Consider the following 21,878-nt stretch of genomic DNA (forward strand, 5'->3'; position numbering starts at 1 on the left):
TGTGATAAAAACGAACCAAAACTATTAATTTATTAAAATCTTTATTATATGACTAAGCAGGGAAAACCCTGTGTGTATACATGTGTCCATTTATTTTATTGTATTTTACTTGTTTTCTGTTTGGTTTATACCTACTTTTCTCACTATTTTCATTTGTATTTTTTGTATTGACCACTGAATGTACTGTTAATAAAAAATATAAATAAATAAGTTAATAGGTAGTGCGGAAGTGAGTTCGCAGTCGGTCACCGGAAGTATTTGTTAACAACATCCGGGTGGTGATTGGAAAAAATTGGCGGTTTGATTTCAGGGTGTTGCGTTTTCCTGTTCCTGATTGAAAATTGTAAAATTTTGTTTAACAAATGTAAACTCAACCGAAACTTATCTGGACCTACTCTTATAAAACCTGTGACTGCTGTTCGGCTGTGCTTGTTAAATTATTAACAGTATGTTAAATGTATGTTGTCAACCTCAAAACAACGTCGAAAGCTAGCAGAAGTTAGCCACCAGTGAACTTTGTAGCTAGCAGCTAAAGCTAGCTGGCTAGCTGTGTTAGCCAGGCTGGCTCTTTGACCAGTCGCCACCGGACACTCTCACGCTACTTCTTCCACCTTTTGGAGTAATGGCGAACCCGGCATTGATGCAGAAAAAGAATGGGAAATATCTGTGGTTTGCTCTTCTTGGGCTCGGACTTAAACCGGACACCGCAGTGTCGTTAATCGCTGGCAAAACCAGCATAAACGTCAAACACATCAACCTGGGACCGTAAGTCTGCTTTTATTGTGGATAACAACATCATACAGTGTATGTTAGCTAACGAGGCTGGCCAAGTTTTTGTTGTAAGTCGCGTAAGCGTTTGTTAATACTTCTAGAATAATAATTTTATTTATATGGCACATTTTAAATAGAGTTTACAAAGTGCTTCACAAACAAAGCAAAAGCAGAAATGGGACACACAGAGGGCAATACAACCACAGAAAGCCAAACTGTCCTGCTAGACATATGCGAGAAAGTCGGGTAGATTTAGAGTAAAATTTAAACAAGAAGACAAATAATTCAAAAGGCAGGACGCAAATGTCAATATGAAATAATACTAACATATAGACCAAAAACAACAAGAAAAGTAAAACCACAAATAAAAGAAAATTAAAGAAGTTAAACGTAAGTAACATTGTTAAAATAAATGAAAACGAAAAAAAAAACAGGACATCACACAAGAGCAAGTCTGTAAAATTATCAAACGTGTCTGCTATCACCAAGTTACTCTGAAGTTGTTATTCTCAGCACACTTGATGTTAAGATTTATTCTAACAAGGCCAAATGTTGTTTTTTTTGGCCAACAGGAATATGTTCGACAAACCAAACAAGGATGCCTTCTACATTGTCATCAATTTCCTGTTGGAGAAACTCAACCCAACACGATTTACTGAAGCATACAGGTAAAGTTAATTTAGACATGATTATTTAATTAATTTAGATATGATGCCATTCATATTTAAAATTGCTTAGGAGTCATTGTGAAAAATATTTATTATGGTTTAGGCACTGCTGGCCTGTTTTGAACCATAAGGCTGATGCTGAATTCCGCAAAGTTACCTGCGCTTGGCTGCGAGAAATAATGGTAAGAATATGAGTTTTACTATGATTTTCATCTTTTTCATCGGTCCATATTTTACAGATTATATGCCCGATATAGGTCCTTACAAATTGGAAACTGTGTCCATCTAATCTTTCTCTGTTGCTTAATTTCCTGTGCCTTTCCTTCTCACTCTCACCTTACATAGCTTAGATGTCTCTGTACAGTTACAGATAAAAGGGATATAAATCTACTTTTAAAGACAGTCATACTCTGCTGGTAAACAATAAACAAATTGTCACCACCAACTCACTTCTGTCTGTTTTTAACTGTATGTAGGATGAAACTGCGAATGCAGGATCCAAAGTGGTAGCGTCCTTGTTCCTCTCACCCGGAGGCCCCAAGTTTATCAGCTTGATGCTTCATTTGGCAAATCACGTCATGTTGCAGGAAATGAAGACATTTAAAACAGGTAGGTCTAGTTTAAAAATCTTGCTTTTTTTCAGTACTAGTAGTTTGTTACAGCTTGAATCCAAAAGTATGGAGAGACACAACATTGGCCGGGTGCTGTTTCACTTTGTTTCATTGGATTTGCCGTGGAGTTGACACTTAAAAGACTATCAAATAATCACAAATTTTATCATTGTCAGATGACAGTTGGGTTCCAGAGGCTGCAGCAATTCCTGCGTCCTCCCTGGACATGGCAGTGAAGAGACTCAACCTTATCAATACCAGGTTTCTGAAAGCTGGAGTGGATCAGGATCGTTTTCTTCACGAGTACCAGAAACGGGCACAGTAAGTCCTTGATTGTCCATCTTGGCAGCTGGACAGGGCCAGATGTCTGTTCATATTTACATCAGTAGATTGAAGCTTTCTACATTACATTATACCCAATCAAGCACTGTCACCTCAGTTCACGACGATGAAACTGTTCACAAAAATTAAATATGTTGTAATGTTTCGTCTATGTACAACAGATATAGATTATAATATTATTATAGAAGTAGTAGTGTTGCATATTAAATGTGCATTGCCAGTTCTGTTTATTATTTTGTCAATTCCTTTTTTAAAAAAACAAACAAACTGTATTTAATATTGTGAGTTTGGCCTGTTCTAACTTTGTAGCCTGCTGCTTTCATTATATTTACAGACATATTATTTCTAATATTGCTGCGTCTATTCTTGTTGTGTGGCTGTATTATCTTTTATCTTGCTGAATATTATCTTGTAGCCCTGCGAAAAGCAAATTTGTCCCGAGGTATTTCTGTTTGAATCTTTTGTAACTGCTCTTGATGTTGTCTGTTAATTGGCCATTTGTTCCAAGCGCCACTTGTTTTTTGTGCACCAATCAGTAAATCTGGAGGCCATTTGGCAGCTGCTGGAAGTGTTGGCAATCAGTGTCCTTGTTGCAGACATTTTACATTGTCATAGCAGGAAAAGCACAGGTGAAACAAATGTTGTTAACAATAGCTCTGTTTCAGGAAGTGTCCCAGTAAGCCAAGCCAGTGAGCCAGCTCACCCACAGTATCAAATACACCTGTGCATTTCCTGCTATCACATGCCAGTTGTCTGCTGTGACAAAGACCTCTTGAAACAATGTGCACAGACCGCAACATTACACTGAAGTTTGTGTTTTATGCATGAACACAGGGCAAAGGGAGCTCTGTTCAATAATGCTGTTTTCTTTTGTTTCCCTCTTTTGAAGAGTCCTGGTGAAGTCTATGAGGGACATCAGAGCAGAGGGTGCCAAGTATGATGAGCTACTCAAGTATGTATGACTTTATTTTGTAAGTACTTCTGGCTTTCAATGTTGTTATTCCAGTTTGTTCAATCGGTTTGTCTGCTTTCAGGCGTCACAGCACTAATTCCACACAGGAGGGAGCTACTCCAGCTGAGAAGCTCAAAAGGGTATGTCACATTATGATTAAAAAACTTAGACATGAATTGTACGCGCCATGTGTTAAGACATTATGACAGTGCTGATGCCAAGCGTGATGCCATCTAAATCAAATCAAAATCAGTGCCTCTGTCATTTTACCAAAGATCTGGGAAAGTTCTAAAATTGAGATGAGTTTTGGGAGGTTTTGGTACAAAAATGTGTTTAGCTCACTGATGCACTTGGTTGTCTTAAGGTGCGCTCCTTGTGGTCGGACATCGATGGAATGCTATCGGCTATTAAAGAGGAGCAGCATGCAGTGGAGAGCGTTTTGAAGGGGGATGTAGATCAGTACATCCTGGATGGGACGGATCGAGGGCTCAAAATTCCTCGCAGTCTGCTGGAGAGAATTGAACAGCTTCCACATCAGGTGAGAGAACATAATGTGGTGTTTATTCTTAGAAACTGCACATACGATTCTTGTTTACTTGATTCTTGAGTCTGTTAGCTTCAGCTTCGCTTGTCTTTTCACTGCCATCCCAGGCTTCCAGCAATTTGTTTTGACGCACAATATTTTTCTCACTCTCAAATCAAAAATGTCATAATTTGGCCTAAATGGCTGAGAGGATCCAGCTATACTGTGTATACACTCTGTATAAAAAGATAGATGAAGATGAAACAGTATAGTAGACAGGGATTTAAATCATGGCTGCAACAGGAGATGCCAAACCTGTCCGTGCATTGAAAGACAGTATATGAATTAATAAATCATCACAGTGACGAGTCTTAATGTAGCATTGGTTTGTGTGTGCATGTTTTCCAGTTGAGTTCAGGGAATGTGTATGAGGCTGGCCAGCTGAACCTCTTGTGTGTGTTGGAGCTAATGAATCACGCGCTGCAGCTCCTGAGGGAGGAGCGCTGTCGGGTCTCTCATGCCCCCAAGCCTCAGCTCAGTCCCGAGCACCTGCAGGAGAAATGTCAGCAGATGGCCCGTGCGCTGCAGAATCTCCATCTCATCAGGTATACATGAACTCACACTCGCATGACAGGATGCATTTTCTCCAATCTGTCTCATGTTGATATACATTTTTTTTATTATATTAGATTTTAATTTTGGATTTTCTTAAATGTGCAGCTTTTTAGTTTGCTGAGATCTATCTGTATAAACCCGTAGTGAGGAAACTGTGACAGTTAATGGAACATTTGTCATCATCGGGAAGAATTGCCTCAGTAGTATTTGCTTGCCAACTAAATGTTAGATGACCTTGAGTAATTAATTTTTTTTCCCCAGACAGAGGATTTCCAAAGAAGAAATTCCTGAACTCAGGACTACCATCAGAGAGTTGGAGGCTGCGTGGGACAGGAAGTGGATGGATACTTTGAAGGACACACCCCTTGTCTCTTTTCTAAATGAAGATCCTGTGAGTTGTCCTTAGAGTTTTTTAACTTCTCATAGTCATTCAGTGTACTTTTTGATGCCTAGTTCATATTACATGTCTTCAGCCCCTGATTTTCCACTCACTGACAGTTTTTGGAGCTCACTGACAAAAGCTTCACATCAGAGGCGTTCTGTCCTTGAGCAATATGTGCGAGCTGTTCAAAGTTGAATTCAAGAGGCTCGGCAATGCATCACAGATGCTCTCCAAATATTTATCATGTGTAATATCTGGGTAGAGCTACAGCCAAGTATAGCACAAGACAAGTTAAGGACAGAAGAATGGCACTTTCCACTGTGTATGTGTTTGTGAGGGAGAATTTTACAAAGAGAGAAGGTGGAAGTTGAACTATTGCTCATGGTGTTTCTTTAAGTCATTAGCCTTTATAACTTACTTGAAACACTGCTTTGTCACATTTTTACTTTTATTTTTTTTTATTAAGAGCCACCCCCCATCCGGGGGTTGTGGTTTGACCCGTGCATCACATGACTTACTCGTTGGGGATTCATCTTGGAGAAAGATCTTGTGATCCCCTGTTGCCGGTCAGTAATGTAGTGTGAAAACCACAATGACTTTTAGACTCCTAATTACAAGGAAACAAGTCGTGAAGAGTGAACAGTCCATCCATCAGACTAAGGGGGAAAAGTAGATAATTCGTCACATTACTGTCTCTTGCTATGCATTAAGGAGGAAGTCATAAACCAAATCACAGTAAAAAATGTTCTCAGTAGTTGCATATCTTAATCTAATATTTATTTTCTGTTTTAGGCTCTTGGCTTCCTTTCACCAATGGCTCCACTGTCTTTCGAACCGGCAGCTGATGCTAGTTACAAAAGTAGTGTCTTCTTCCAGTACCCTGCAACGCTTCTTGGTGAGCAAAATCTGATCGTGAACATATTAGTCTGTGTATTCATTCGGGTTTTTCACAACAGTGCAGTTTTTATTTCTAATCATGCTTCGTATAATATTTCAGAGGAGAAGCCCGCAGAGAGTAAATCACAGGAAGTTGTCCCCCCTAGTTCTCAGCTGAAGAGGTAATGTAATCTGTCTGAACAGCTCATAAGGGAAATGTAAGCTTCATGTTGACATTTATAAATGTTTTAAAGTTTATTTGGTGTTTTTTGGCATCTGATGGGAGGCAGATACCTGGGCAGTCTTGAGCAGTGTTCTGTCCGTCACAAGTCCTCCCTACAGCATACATGCTCTCTGATGACCGCGGCGAATTGAGAGAAATCGCCACGGACAGATACGGAGCAGATAATCTTTATTACTTTAAGTACCAACCTCATGGTTTATGAAATATTAAATAGAAGTTTGCACAGTCAACTCAGTAGTGTTATTGTATAGACATTGTAAAAGAGTAAATGTAGAAAACTGCATTGCATGTCACAAGAAATAATGCAGCTAGTCTCGTATACATTCAGCAGTCCCATGGTTATGAAAAACCTGGAAAAGTCATGGAATTTCACAATCACATTTTCCAGGCCTTGGGAATTCATGGAAATTGTAAAAAAATCGTTGTGTGATAAAATTGTTACAATAATCTTCCCTGGATGACCTTTCTTTTATGTTATGTAACATAATGGCAAATTTACTTTCTGTAGTGTTTATGTATTATAGCTGGATTAGCATTGACGGGAACATATCGTTTATGATCATTTTACCTCACATTCTGTCTCCACCTTCAGTTTGGAGAGAGAAAAAAATATTATGTGTCCTTAAAAAGTCACGGAAAAATTTTGAATTTTTTTTCCCCGTGAAAATAAGTGGGAACCCAGTACATTATAAGCTGCTAAAATATAAGCGTCACTTTGAAGTTACCCAACCTGCACACACACATTCAACAGTGGAATTGAAGGCAGATGCAGAGCAGTGTGCCAAGGCTACATAGTGAGTTTTCATTGGCTGGATCAAGATGCTCTCTGTGTTATTTCACTGTAATCGAGCTTTTCTGCATTGTGAGGAAAGTATGGGGAAATGAGACTTCACTGTGCACAGACTGTGCGTCACTCTGCAAACTGTGTTTGAATAACAAATCATTTTTGTCTTTGAAACAGCTCTTGCCCTGCAACAGCTGAGATGGCCGAGAGTCCCATTGTCACCACTCAAGCATCGTCAAAAGCAAATACCTCTCTTGACTGGCTTTTTGACACCCCATCCCCTCCTCTGAAGGTCCAATCAGAACCGCCACCTCAGGCTAGTATTATTTCAGCAAAACTCTGCTTTGAGTTTAACTCCTGTTTATTGGATTTAGTTTGTGTGTACCAGTTCTTCTGACGAACTGAATTTAACAAAGCTGTGCTTGTTTTTTAGGCCAGTGTGAGAAAGACAGCCCGTGTTCATCAGAACGTGGCTCCCATGAGGACCAAGACTCAGATATTGGACATGGAGTGTGATAACCTCGCTGATCAGGTATACATTTCAGAAATACACATGCTGTCTTTGTCTGGTTAGATGATAGATAATTAACAGCTCTTACAGCATTTAAAAAAAAAAAAGTTGTATTCTATCTCTAAGGCTACATTGACACTAAGTTTTTGTTTTAGAACGCATAACTATTGCTATGTTTATGCCCAGCGTCAACACTACTCTGGTGTTTTGGAGCCACTAAAAAGGAGACCTGTTGCTGAGACCACATTAGTCTGAAAACTTCAGGGTGGCGTTTTAGTCTGCATGTGCAGAAACAATGATGCATACACCCATATCTGCACCCTAATTCAGTCTCATCAGTTGTACTGTGTCAAGCCAAAACATTATAGCTGAGCCTACAAACATGTTGTAAATGTTATCCTTCTTGTGTGGGTACTCCTTTCCTTTTGGCCATGGTCTCCTCTGGCGATGGATAACGCTCCTGGTATCACTCCACTTTTACCGCTATACTCATGTTACTTTCAGTCATCGTTCCACCTTGCTTTTGGTCCAAGCAAAGACATTTGTGGTCCTACTTTCCGCCATCTCCATTGTATACTTTAACTAAAGCATCCAACTGCAGAGTAGAAAATCTGCTTCCTGTTTTGATCAGCATGTGCAGTGTACAGGAAGTATGATGGGATATGTGTTTTCAGGCTTGTTAGATTGTTTTTAAAACGGTGCTTAATCGTTCATATGGAAGGTTACTTTCGTTAACATACGGTTTTAAAATCAGACCTTATTGGTGTGGGTGTTGCCTAAGTCTTGAATGACGGGTGATGTGACCACGTTGCACATAGTGAGTTGGGCTTAGATTTTATGACTGACTTAAGTTTGAATGTGTGTTAGTTTGCAGATGCAGTAACCACAACCAGTCCCACAGAGGACAGGGTCAAAGGTCTGGACCTGGATGGCCTCCTCTGCACTCTTCATGGAGATCCCTTCTCTACGAGAAAGCAGCTGCCACGTACACCTGAGAGCTTAAGTAAGTCGCTTTGTCACTTTTGCTCTCAGCCTCACATTCTGGTGAATTTTGTGCAAACACACTGTGGGACAAGCATGAAGGAATGAGCTTATTTAGGATCGCATGATGGTTAAAGCCTGAAAAAATGTGGCCTCAAAACTTTACATAGTCTGAAATGGAAGTATTTCTTTTTTTTTTGTCTTCAGTTCTAGATGTGAAGAACTCCTGGCGTAAGGCAGTTAAGGAAGATGAAGCTGAGAAAATAGAGCGATTAGCCAAGTTAAGCGACAGCATAACAGGACGGCTCACTCCCATTAATGAGCACAATGTGCTGCTGGATCCTGAAACTCCCTCCCAGAGTGTCTCTTGCAGCATCACCCTTCCTGTCACAAGCCGCAGCAGCCCCCCTGTCAGCCAGCAGGGAGTCTCGCTTAAATCCACTCTGTTGTGGGACACCTTCAGCACGAGCGGCATAGGCAGCAGCGCGGTCCAGTTCAGCCTCGACCACGAAACACTCCCTGAAATGTCGAGCTGCGACAGTCTACTGAGCCTCGACGACGAAGCGGTGGATATGAAGAGTGAGGACGATGATGAGATCCTAATCCCCTCACTGAAGACTGCAGCGACAAAATCTCCACTGACCACACGTCATCTGGGTCAGACCCAGCAGGCCCGTGATGATGTCACCTTCATGGAAAACAGGAAGAGAACACCGGAGTGTCTTCTGTCCGATCACAGAGGGTCTGGTTTGGACTGTGACTGGCTGATGGAGCCTGCAAAGTCAGTGGAAGCCACAGACAAGGTCTTTTCACTGGACTTAGACACACTAGACACACCTTCACCCCCGAAAAAGCAGGAGTACAGCCTTCCAAAACTGATCACATTCTCCCCAATAGATGACATGAAGTGTTAACTACATTCATATAAAAACCACTTTTCGGCCTTGACTGTCTTAAACTCTCGGCCCTAACTTTTTAATAGAAGTGACTAATATTTGTACATAACTGTAAAATAACTTACTTCTGACTCTCGCTAAATTACTTTTCCATGTTTGAGGTTCTTTTTAATTTAAAATAGTAAGACATGAACTGCTTTAATAAAATTGTAAAGTATTTCTCATTTCCTTTAAACTTGTGTGTACATAATTAGGAACTTCAGTGTTTTGTCCGTGCACGATAGCAATGTGGAAGTGCCTCTGATGATCCATTAAAATGTTGGGAAACAGAAAAATGTAGTCTGCTGTTCCCATGAGAAGCTAGTCTTCCTATTACCTGTAACATTTTCATAGCACTACTAACCACACAATGTTGTTTACGGCATGTTAAATGTCTGTAGGTATGTGAACACATGAAAGGGTCCATGCAAGGCTGGCGAAAGTTGCAGATTTTCTTAAATGTTGGATTAAACAATTGTAAATAACAATAAAAAAAAAAAAACATTGATCTCTTCCTAGGATTCTTGACACTACAAAAGTTTTAACTCCATTCTGAAATAAACTTAGAGCTTACAAGGGGTGGGGTCACATGATAAAAGGGCTTGCTTATCATTGCAGTGGTGTGATGTGTTATACTTGTGACTTTAACAAATATTGGATACAACACGGTTTTCCAAGTCCAATTTGCATTTCGTGTCTCAATTGGTTGAACTGCACCTGTTGCTTGTTTTTATATCGATGTAACTTCTCGCGGTTTAGGATGGGGGGCGTCAGAGGCCCAGTAAACCCATGTAGCAAAACAAGAGACAAGGTAGCAGCAAAGATTCATAGAAAGCGGAAGTCAAATGATTTTACCTTCACAGTAAAAGGTTAATTTTTCCAATGGGGGAATTTACCGGTAAAATTGCTGCACCATGAAAATAAAATAAAAGTAATGTTTTTGAATTATATCGTTGGTTTCATATGTCATACATTACCATATAAACTGGGAGATATGAAGCATGTTTACAAACAACTTTCTCGGATTTAAGGGTGATTTGGGAAGTGTTGTGTGGGAAGTGTGTCTTGAATTGCAGAGACAGTTATGACTGATGACCCGATGAAAACATGTCATAGTATTTACTTTGCCCACAAATGTATACTATTTACAAAACTAAAAAAAAAAAAAAAAAAATCATAGCTATGTGCACTGCAATACTTATATGGGCACAGTGCATGTAGTAGCCAATATATCAGTAAAATTATTTTGTTTAGTTTTTATATTATTATTACTTATACTTTGAACACTTGAAAAATTTAAATACTTCAGCAATAAACACATATTTGATAATAGTTATTACAACAGTTATATAATGTATGGTACTGTAGGCCACTAATTTTGCAATAACTATCATATAAACAATTTGTGTTATGTGTAAGTGTTATGTATTTACTGACAAACCATTTCCCAAAACTAAGTGTTCAGTAAATAAATACAAAAACTGCAACACGAAGTTAAAATAGTAACAACAATAACAACATTGCTGTTATTAGTTGTAGTTGCAGTAGCAGTATATACTTGTGTGTTTTATGTATGTAAAATTCAAAATAGATAACTATTTTTTTTTTAAAAATTGCAACACATTAGGTTATAATAATAATCATTATTATATATTTATTGAAAAACTATTTTTAAGAACTTAGTGTTAGTTAAATAAACAGGTGAATAAAAACTTAATCCGAAAAAATGGGTTATAATAATTATAGCAACAATTATTATCATTTTAGTATATATTTATCAACAAAATATTTCATTTATAACACTATTAAAGCGTTCAATAAATAAATTTAAAAAAATAACACGTCTTGGGGGTTTTACTTTGACAAGTCACGCCGGAAAGGGTTGGTTTTGAGGTGTTTTAGCTTGTTAGCGCTCCCAGCGTCAGCCCTCTTGTCAGTTGCAGCGGGGACTGAAGCCTCTCCTCTTCTCTGGGCGGTTCCAGTCTGAGAGAGACGTTTAGGAAGAAAGCCCACTAACAAAACTATCAGCGCAGACACAAACATGGCGCCTGCCTCCGCCGACAACTTCAGATGAAAGTGTGGCGAAGCAACAAAGTTTCAAAGGAGTATTTCCAAGTGCCTCTTTTGCGTGCCGTCCTCGTTTTTTAACCAGTTTCAGCTTGCACAAGAAGAAATACGGAATATAACAAGCGGGTAAAAACAGCAAGTTGCCTACATGTCAACATTGTCCCTCGCTGCAGTGTAAACAGCTGGTAAGTGCTCTTATTTTTGACTACGGAGATAGCTGAGACTTAGCAGTTTGTTGTGGGAATTAGAAACAGTAGTTTAACTATTAGAGGTGGCTTTAGTTGTGTAGAAGTAAGGTAAAAATACATTTTCCTGGTGTTGTGCTGCGACGGGCTGCCCCTACACTTTCCACCGTATGTTCTCCAACCGCGGAAAGAGACACAGCCACGTATCACCGCACGGGCTGATTACAGGAGGAAATTTCTTTTGTTATATCCGCGCTGATGTGTATTTCCTGCATGAAATTTGACCTAATTATGGTTCGGATGCAACAGTTGGGAATATAACACCCACCTCCTTTTCCTCTCTCCTCCCCGGGCCCTCCTTGACGCCAGATAATCAGACGCTGCTCTCCTGGAGCCTGTCTAACCTTGCAGGTGTCTGCTCTCAGCCAAACTGTATTACCTGCTTCAAATCAAATAGATATTTGCAAAACAAGACTTTAGCAGGGGAATTTTGCAATTTAAGACACCCAGAAGTGTCCCCAAGACAAGGTCCTGCTAACCCGACTTCCTTTTGGGCATGTGGCTTTTATCTTTCTCTCTGAATATGCCATGTTTGCATTTGTGTGACCCTAAACCCAGGACATAGAGCTGTGTAAGATGCCTCTGTTGGGTTTTGTGGATGAGTGTTGGGTGAGCACAAATGCCGTTGAATGCATTGCCAAGGTTCTCACATATCTATGCCTCAGCAATTGAATGTTTGCCAACCAGCAGCAGTCTAACCCCTAAGGGCAGCAGAGTACTCCCAGCTCCAGCTTCCCATCACCGTTTTGGTGATTCATGGCATGCATGTGATGTTCCTGTTATGACAGCCGTGGCACAAGTTCCAGCAGAGAATGGCACTTCCTCTTGCATTCATTGCATATATTACATTCATGTTTTAATTTAGTTTTTTCACCTGAGACGGCAGCAGGAATGTCAGATCATAGCAGAATAATCACAGCTTGTGGATGAAGTAAATTGTGGAAATTGCCTTTGCAGAGTTGCATCAGCGCTGAGCCGTTGACACGTGGAAACGCAGCAGAAAAATCTCTTTCTTGACCTTGGCTTGGCCTGACAGCGGCTGGAAAATGGGAGTGGAGTGAATGTTGCCTCCTACTAACTGCTACAGCCAGCAGGTATAAAGTAGGTCATGGCTTCACTGTGGCTTTGTGTACATTAAACTTGCACTTTGTCACCACTGCTGGTGTCCAAAGGCTCTGTCAGCTGACCGAGGAAAGGAAGTAGATTGGCCAAGGGAGCAGCAACGGGCTGTTTAAGGACCTGGTTGCCTAGGCAAAAGTCAAATTGGATTTTGACGAGTGTGAGAAAAGCCAGTAGTTTCCCAGAGCAACAAATGTGACTGTTTCTGAAATGTCTGCTGTGATGCATCAGTGCAGATCTTTTTAGTTAAGTCATTCAACTGCTGTTATCTCTTACTTCAATGACAGTTCAGTTGTTTACACTCGCTAACATACTCAGGACTTTCACTTCAGCTGATACTTTGAAATCAATTTATCTCCTACGCTTTGACAGGCATTTCAAGATTCACTGAATCATTGCTTGTCGCTTCACTTTAACTCACGTTATTACTCAGCACTAGGGCTGCACAATATGCAAAAAAAAAAAAAAAAAAAGCAATTATTTGGACAGATACTGTGATTGGGATATGAAACAGGATTTTAGTGGTAATGGTAACTTTTTGCTTTTCATTCTCCTATGACAAAAAAAAATAAAAAAAGATGATCTTATTATGTTGGGGTTTGTACCAAACAAGCTTTTTTTTCTTTATGTGGGGAATATGATCTGAATGATCCTGAAACACTTCAGTGCATTTTGTTAAGCTGCCTGTTTGCCCGTCTTAAGACATATTAACTCCAGATAGTTGTTTCGAGCCAAAGAGCAACAACAAGGATCTTGTAAGCCTAACAGAAACCCTCTCAGGTAACCTATTTCCTTCCTGCGACCCTTGTACTTCGGTCTGATGTGCCGGTGTTACCGTCGTTTTCTTTCAGTAGGCTTGGGTCTGAGCCGTTATGGACCCAGCTAGTTAGTAAGGGCAATGAGTTTGGCCTCGTTCCCTTCTCCTTAGAGTGGAAAGAATGCTCTCTGTCCACCGGCCTGTCACGCTCCAGGAGGGAGGCAGTCTTGTGACGTTTCTGCTGAGCCGAGCCTCACTGCGCTCAGCTACCCTCATCGTCTAAACCTACCCAGGTTGTTTTTGAATCTACAAAGTCATAATTACCGCACAGTTTACATAATTCGACTAGATTTAGTGCCACTGTTCTTTTCTAACTCTCTTTTCATGTTGTGGGAAGCTTCCTGCTGCCGTTGGGTGTGTATGTAACAGTTTATAACGCGCTTGAGCAAAATGTGTCACTTTCTTCTGAAAGCACACCTGGCTCTTCAGCCACGTGCTCACTGAGGTCTTTGCGGAGTGTAACTACTGACTCACAGAGAGCCAGGCGGAAAAAGTGTAAATGTTCAGCTTCAGCTATTAGTCTCTGTTGCCACCGGCTGCTTTGATGTTATCTTGACAGAACATTAAACAAGGATCCAGTGCTGCTGGATTGACAAAGATTTACAGAGATAAAATACTAAAAAAAGGGGAAACAGATCATTTGCATCAGTTTTTTGTGATAGGCTTTAGTGGATGTCTTTCACAGTGCTTAAGTAGTTGTATCTCGTAAAAAACAAACAAATATTTACTTGTAATAGCTTCTATAGTTTGAACAAACTAAACAAATTTACGGCTTTTTTTTTCATCCACAAATTTATTAAGCAATGTGAAGTCATTTTCTGGTTGCATTAAATGGGCACTTGTTATTATTTTCAGTGTTATTATAGATTAAGAAATACAATTTTTTTTTTTTTAATTGAAAATGTATTTGTTCATTGATTAAAATATTTATCTATAAATATATTTATTTATTTCTATTTATTTATATCAAATATGACACAAATGTCCACTTGGACTCAATGATAAAGTGATTAGATCGGTCGTCAAAGGTAATCGAGAAATCATATTTTTGACCAAAACACAAGAATTCATATACTAATTATAGTCTTTTATATGACTTACTAATATTGAAAATATAAATGTAACTTTTGGTAGCCTACTTGAAGAATAAGATCAGTTGCTTTTTCAGACCACTTGATATATTTTGCTGCTATAAAATGACTGAAGTGAGATGAACAGACTGACATCTGTTTAATCTAATAGATAAAGTTTTCAAAGTTTTCATTCGGGGACATAATTTGCAGTTGAAATAAAGTAATACATTGCACTATATCTTAATAAATGTTATGGCAGTACTCAGCCTACTGCAATAATATTGTATTGTGACATGTGTGATAATGTGCATATTGTGATAAAGGTGGTGTCACCCTTAGCAGATATCAGGACAGTATTTCAGTAAAATGACATTTTGCTTAATTAGAAACACAAACAGAAACTGCTTTTGTCCAAAGGAATAAAATGAAATGACCTGTAGAAAAAACACAAACAACCGTTTACTGTGTGATTAATTTGGTAGCCAGATACCTGTTCTGAGAAGCGTGTTGATGGCTATCGTCAGTCCCGAAAAGAAATTGGATTTTATGTTTTGCCTCTGTATAAAAAACAGCTGCCAGGTTTAAACAAACATCAGTGAGGGACAGAGTTCACCACGGGTCCTCTGCTTCGTGCAGGCCGTGCAGATCCAGAGAGGTTGTCAGCATATGGATATGATAATGCCAGGCTATCGCACAGGCTTATCTGGAACCAAAAAGCAGATAAACTTTGAATGCTCCACCTCTCACACAATCTGAACAGCAAATATTGAACAGTTAATATATTCCCTGCCTTTTACTGAGTGTATATTTTGTCCGCATTTTGACTTATTTTATGTATCGTAAACTGGAGGCTGAAGTGGCTCATTCCACCCAGTCACAGCACACTGTTGAGATTAATTAGCAGACCACAGTTCAACAGCCAACTATGTGCACACATACTGTAGCTTTGCACCATATGAATTCAATCAGACAGCAACTCAACTGGCTTCAATTTGAGCTCATCTCCCCTCAAACCCATGCGGCTCCACCGGGAAAAACACTGTTTCGTTTTTTTTTTCTTCTTCCTGCGGTCGTCGCCTTGTTAAATAGAGGTTTCATCACCTCATTGGCACCTTATACTCAGCCTGGCCCTCACCACCTACAGCACACTGTGATGACAGGTGGCAGAGAGGGCCACTTTGCTCTTCAGATCCTGCAAAACCCAGAGCTACAGAGTGGCACTTGAGGCTGACACTGGTGTTGCAGAAGCTGACACACGGTGGCTCAGCGGCTGCCTTTGGAGCTGAAAGGGTAATGTGTCAGAGGCTATTACAGCTGAAATACATTTTTCCTTTGCAGATTTTTGCTTTTGATTGTTTGTTGTGTCATGGCTGAGCTTTCGGAGATGGTTTTAAGTGCACTTAGGCAGCCCTGTTGCATGCTGATGACAAAGTAGCACTTGTACAGAAGCTCACATATACACACACTTATCACAATAGATGGGTTGGTGTGAAGGATCAGCCTGTCTTGCTATTTATAACCAAAGGTCAGCCCACTCCTTTGTATAATTATTACTGCATCTGTACACTCTAAGAACACTCCTTCCTTATTCTTATTTGCAGCGTCCAAGGTTCAGTACATGGCAGTTGTGTGTGTCATGTTCAGCTGCTGTTTAAGTCAGTCTGTGAGTGGATGAGCATGGCAGGGCTCCTGCTGAAATAACCAAGACAGACACAGACAGCACTGTCTGTTGTCCAGCATTACACACACAAACAGTCATAGACTTGTGCATGCACACACGCGCAGGCAGGCTCTTTCACCCCTGGGGAACAAGCCTCCAGGCTCTTTTGTGTGAAAGGGATGAGATCATTGTGGGGCTAGACCATGGGGGGATGGAGTAAGGGGTTCCACTCTTGTTTACTTAAATAGAGAAATCTCTGTTTCGATGAACCCCATTAACAGCAGACAAGTGTTAAATGTGAGCAAACATCAGGTTAAGCACACCTATATGAGGAGTATAGTTTTATCTATGGTAGTTTTTGAGTTTTACTCTGCCCTCAGGAGCTGTATGGCTGCATATCCAACCTTTGACGATTTTGCAGGCAAGTTAAGACCATTGCCACTGTCGAGAAACAATACCTCCAGTGCAGGGAAATCAGAGGCCTCCAGGAATGATCCACTCAGGATTTCAGAACTAAGAGTCACCACAGGTTTAATTTTAATCCTTATTTGGACTAGTTAGTCCCACACAGTTACTTCAGCTGACAAGTCTTACTGATGTTACATTCTCAGTTTGGTTTGCTAATCTGAAATGGTAATATATTCCCCCTGCACCACTAGTTATAAATTTAAAAAAGAATAGGCCATTGTATTGGAGACGGTGATTCATTACATCTCATTGTATTGCATTACACCTTGCAAAATGTTTACTTATCTCAAAAAATCTGGATTGGTCTCCCTCTCCTCCATGACTCTGAAAGATCACAGAGCAGCTTGAATGATTAAATAATATCTTGTACAAGTATTTGTAAATTTCTTTTCCACCATTAACGATAACGGCTAACAAGAGGTCCTGAGTCCCTGCGGGGATGTAGGACTTTAGACTTTTTTCCACCTATTAGAAATTGTTGAAGGGTTATTCGGCAATGAGAATCGTGCTTTGAATGTCCTTATTTGTCTGAAATATCTAATTAATTTTTTTTTCAGTAGGTGATTTTTTTAAAACCACCATTCAAGCAATTTGTACCTAATGCCAGTAGAAGCTTCTGTAGTGCCCTCAACATGGTCACATCACATCGTACGGCCTGAATGGAAAAATCTGCTCTTGCATTGTGGACTTAAAACAGTTTGAACCATGGGCTGGTTTTGCTTTGCTTTCACTTCTTTTATTCCCAGGCTTATGACACCTCATTATACCATATGATGTTATTTTCAGAAAATGTGGGGATACTCAGAAATGCTATAATTTGGCATGTCAGTTTTAGTAAGCACTCTCTGGAATATATATATATATATATATACATATATAAGATAAGGTTTACAGAACTTGAAGGTTTAATTGGATTTATGGCGCTCATCATCAATAGATATCGGAGATACTGTTTTCACTTGAAATAGGAAGTGACACTGATTCCAAGAGTTTGTGTGTGTCCTTTGTACTTGACTGAAATATTTCTGAGAAAAGGGGGTATGAATTTTGAAGTAAAGTTCAAACGTTTAATGGGCAAGTTTTTTTTTCTTTGTGGAGCCTATTTTTCCACGTCTTTGTGTCGAAGTGACTAATTCGAACAGTAACTTTTGAAATCTGTGAATTGTTAAGTGAGACTACAGCAGACAGCAGAGGCTGCACGTTACTGTTTAGGGCATATTCCCACTCTCAATTTACGTCCATTAGAAGAGCTTGTTTTTGCCAGTGACTGGCTAACATTATTATTTCAAGTGTCTGGCAACTTTTCTCTCTTAAGTACTGATCACTTTTAGTTGCCTTCAGATGATGGTAAGAGCCTACCCTGAGTGGTTACATTGCAGCCTGTTTTGCCAGTGCCAGCTGCAGCTGTATTATTTGTATAATATAAGATCAGTTTAAAAAATGTTGTTCCTATAAGTCATTTAAACACAAACATACTGGAAAATCAGGTCCAGGTTTGGAAAATAACGAACCTACCCTTTAAAGTCAACTGCATAAACGTTGCCCACTCTGTGCATTATACATTGAAACTGAAAGTGGAGACTCGCTCCACATTAGCTTTAAGAATTCATAGCTACAGGGCAGCCGTAAACCAGTTTCAGAGCAACCAGTCAGAACACATGTCCTCTAAAGCTGCATAGTATTTTCGTCGTGGTTCATAGTGACCCGACTCACTGAGTGCAACAGAGACAAAGAGCCTGACACTCGATCATCGGGGCTCAGGAGGAACAGAGGAACAGGTTTTTACATAGTAAGGGAGGTGCAGAGCAGAACCTTTAGAGGCGGGGGCTCGAGTTACAACACAAGACTTAATACACTGGAAATTTAATGCACCAGTTCGTCTGCCACATTGACTCAGTCATTTTACCATTTGACCCGAGAAGCTGCACAATTAATGCCTTGAGGTTTAAAAGTTTTCCTCAATATGTTTTTTTCCACCCTGCATGCTCTCACAAGTGCAGAACAAGAAGGGCGGAAAAAACAATCCTAAATGTTATGCTCCCTTCTGTTTACAATAGATTTAAAGCTTTTAGTCTAATCCACTGTCAACATCACTGCCGTTTATGACCGCCACAATGTTTTATTTGCTCACCAGACATAAAAGTGCACAATAAAACAAGCCTTCTCTGCCATTTTAGGTCTAAAACGGAGGCAGCAGACTGCATTTTCTCCGTCCTTTGATGCTGACAGCAGACTGCAGAGAACATGTCAGCTATACTAAATGTACCCTTGAAAGACTTGGAGATCAATTTCCTCAGCTAGAGTAACACTAGTCGCAGCTCAGGGTCGCGCAGCCTGGCATTGTTGGGGATCGGTTGCCATGGCACCGTCGGTTTGTCTATCATGGGCTGTCACAAAGAGATATTTGTATGGTTGTGGCGGGGTGTGTGTGGTGGAGGCAGAGGGGACTATCACAATACGTTCCAGCCTTAAGAGTGTGTCCGTGGTTGTGTGCACACGTAACATTGGGGGCTAGCTGGCCTTGCAGAGAAACGTATGGTGTATAGAAGTGATACAGTATCCACTCACAGTGATACAGTATGACAGATGTACTTTTAAAGATAAACTATCCACAATAACGGGCCATAATGAGACACATTATTGCGTCTATAATTAAACAGTGATGATACCCTCACTATTCGGCAGCAGAAATACTTCTTACTATTCTTTCATTTTTTTCGATGTACACTTTAAATAACATATTTATACATATCCAGATGACTATTTGTTTTTCTTTTTTAACCATAGGATAAGCTATTTACTTTGTGATTGTGTGAAAAATGTGGTTTTGAAATCAGGCACGTTTCCTAAAGATTTTATTTCTAAGGTAATATTGTTTTCAAAATTTAAAACCGTATTTCTTAACTTTTATTTAGTGAGTTGTTGTCGGATAATCTGCATTTGAAATGAAAAAAATCAAAATTAAAAATATGTGTTTTGATTATTGAAAAATGTGATTAACAATTTCAAATGGCTCTTATAATAATAATGTTTTTTTGAGCATTATTTTTAACTTTATAGATTAAATTGTGCTCAACTTTGACTGTTTTCTCAGTGTTTTCTTGTCAACTAGTCTAACTTTAAACTAACATTTAATGTCAGGGAAATTATACGTCAGGAATATCCTCACTACCATCTACACCATTTTTCTAGAGAACAGGAAATAATATGTCAGCATTTCATTTATTTTTAGTGTCCATAGAAAAGTCCCTGAAATATCAATACATCACATTCCCATATAATTAAAACAGCCCACTAACAAGAAGAAGTACTACAAAATACAGTTAAATTCACTAAACTATCCATGTGATGCAGTGTTCTGCAGAATCACAACAGTCCTCATACTGACAGAACTGCAGTGAGCAAAACACACGTTTAAGTAATGCTTCTGTCTATGAAAAAAGCTATGGGTTTGTTCTGTGGCTGGGGTTTTTACTACAGTGGGTAGTGTGAAAGATAACAGGTGTTTCTAGGTCAATGTGGAATTTCAAATTATACTGTTTTTTTGCAGGGGAAGAACTGATCTAATTGCAAAAAACAAGTTATTACCAATTAATGTAAAAAGAAATCTAATCCCTGTTAATATAATTAAGCATAAGGTTGGAAGTGGATGCGGTGTTAATGTTCTCTAACCGGCATGGTGGACAGTCACAGGGCAGCATGCAAAGCCCAATCAGGACCAAACAGATCTGCCACTTGCCCAGGATAGTGTTGGCTTTTCTCTTTTTTTTCTGTTATCATAGCTTTGTTCCCTGCTGTGACTGTTTCTGGTGAAGCTCATGCTGTTTGGAAGCTGTATGACTCACAGCCTTGATGTTTTTATACCAACATTAACATTTCAAAGCAGATGAATTGTAGAGGCTAATGTTTGTGACAAATGTTAAAATGTGCAAAATAGAGACTCTTGCAAAACAGAGATGTTAGATGAAGAAATTACCTAAAATTGCTCATTTTTTCCTGTAAAGTGAGACACTGCACTCACACTTACTTGTTTCCTGCTCACCTGCTAATACAGGAGAAGCAGGCTCATAGTGTGTTTACACTGAACATAAAGTGAATTTTCACCTCATGTTACTCATGCAAATACAACCACCAAAATGAGTATTTTGCAACTGGAAAATATTTGCCCTTAACAGCTGTGCTGACAATTGTGCTAAACTAATTGGGGGAGGCAGCTAACGCCTAACTTTGTTTGTAGTAAAGTACAACTGATAGCTGGAATCAAGTGACATAAACACAAAGACTTCACATTCACAGCGTGAACAGCATTTGAGGCGGTTAGTTTCAAGCCCTGCTGTTGTTTAACCTGCGCAAAATTGATGTGAAACAACAGAAAAACATCGGCCACTACCATCAATGTCATCGTATTTTCTGATTAAATGGTGGCAGTAAACAAGGTGATTATCAGCCAATACCTATCTGCTCAGCTGATAAATCCGTGCATCCCTAGTGAATAGCATTAAGCAACTAAAAAGCCTTATATTTTTTGCAGATGGATGCTAATGTGGCTACATGTCAACTGCATGTGTAAACAAGACAGTATTTGCCAACAAGTTTGCCTTATCAACTTGAAAGGTTATAATATGTCAATGATGAAGTTGTTTTGCTGCCCTAGCAACGCCAAAAAAAACTTAATGGAGTTCAGTATACTATAAATACAGTTGTTAATGTATATGATACTGGACTCTCTTATATGTGTGTGGCTTTATCATTTGAACCAGAGACTGAAATCCACAATATTGCTCCGAGAAAATATTAGTGCAGGTGTAAGAAACAGGTGCATGCCCCATCCTGGAAGCTCTTTCAGCTCTTTTTTGTGGGCTTCTGTCATTGCAGTAGTGTTGGACTATATTCCATGCATAGACATCTGCTCTTAACAACCACCTTTAAAATCTCACAAAGACCCAAATACACGAATGGAATGAATCAGTTATTGATTTCATTAAGAGTGTTTCTCTTTCACACCGTAGGGAAACTGTCCAGTTTGGTGAGGAATATGAGAGTTTTGTTTTAGCTACAAACAGACATTTAATAACTCACATACACACGAAGACCATCAGAGTACATTTACTGGCCAGCCTTTTGGTGAGAATACTTTTAACAGTGTGGTTTGTTATAAAGCAAATATAATCTGAAAACAGGATTTTGCTTTTGAATAGGGCTTTTACCAGTAAGATGTAACCATGGATACAGTG

General features: G+C 39.4%; 2 protein-coding genes and 1 non-coding gene across 5 annotated transcripts in view; all 3 read left to right on the top strand.

Moving 5' to 3' along the window:
* Positions 1-263: 263 nt before the first annotated feature.
* haus6 (HAUS augmin-like complex, subunit 6) lies at positions 264-10,143 on the top strand. Its single transcript, XM_042512601.2, has 16 exons — positions 264-765; positions 1,344-1,439; positions 1,543-1,621; positions 1,916-2,048; positions 2,227-2,371; positions 3,282-3,344; positions 3,427-3,484; positions 3,709-3,882; positions 4,276-4,472; positions 4,744-4,873; positions 5,657-5,759; positions 5,862-5,922; positions 6,946-7,084; positions 7,202-7,300; positions 8,147-8,282; positions 8,468-10,143. The coding sequence occupies exons 1-16, from the start codon at positions 623-625 to the stop codon at positions 9,172-9,174; spliced, it is 2,463 nt and encodes an 820-aa protein (XP_042368535.2). The 5' UTR covers positions 264-622; the 3' UTR covers positions 9,175-10,143.
* Positions 6,021-6,151, top strand: LOC121962555 (small Cajal body-specific RNA 8). The gene has a single exon (XR_006107140.1).
* Positions 10,144-11,127: 984 nt separating the features above from the next.
* The window catches only part of dennd4c (DENN/MADD domain containing 4C), a 38,242-nt gene continuing 27,491 nt past the window's right edge, over positions 11,128-21,878 (top strand). For 2 of the 3 annotated variants that reach the window (XM_042512772.2, XM_042512774.2), the window contains exon 1: positions 11,129-11,447. The gene's annotated coding sequence lies outside the window, so the exon portion shown is untranslated. Of the gene's footprint in view, positions 11,448-21,878 lie in introns of all 3 variants that reach the window. The other variant, XM_042512773.2, reaches the window with a different exon arrangement.

This window comes from Plectropomus leopardus, chromosome 23 (assembly GCF_026936395.1).
Source record: "Plectropomus leopardus strain MGB_pleo_1.0 chromosome 23, ASM2693639v1, whole genome shotgun sequence".
NCBI lineage: Eukaryota > Metazoa > Chordata > Actinopteri > Perciformes > Serranidae > Plectropomus > Plectropomus leopardus.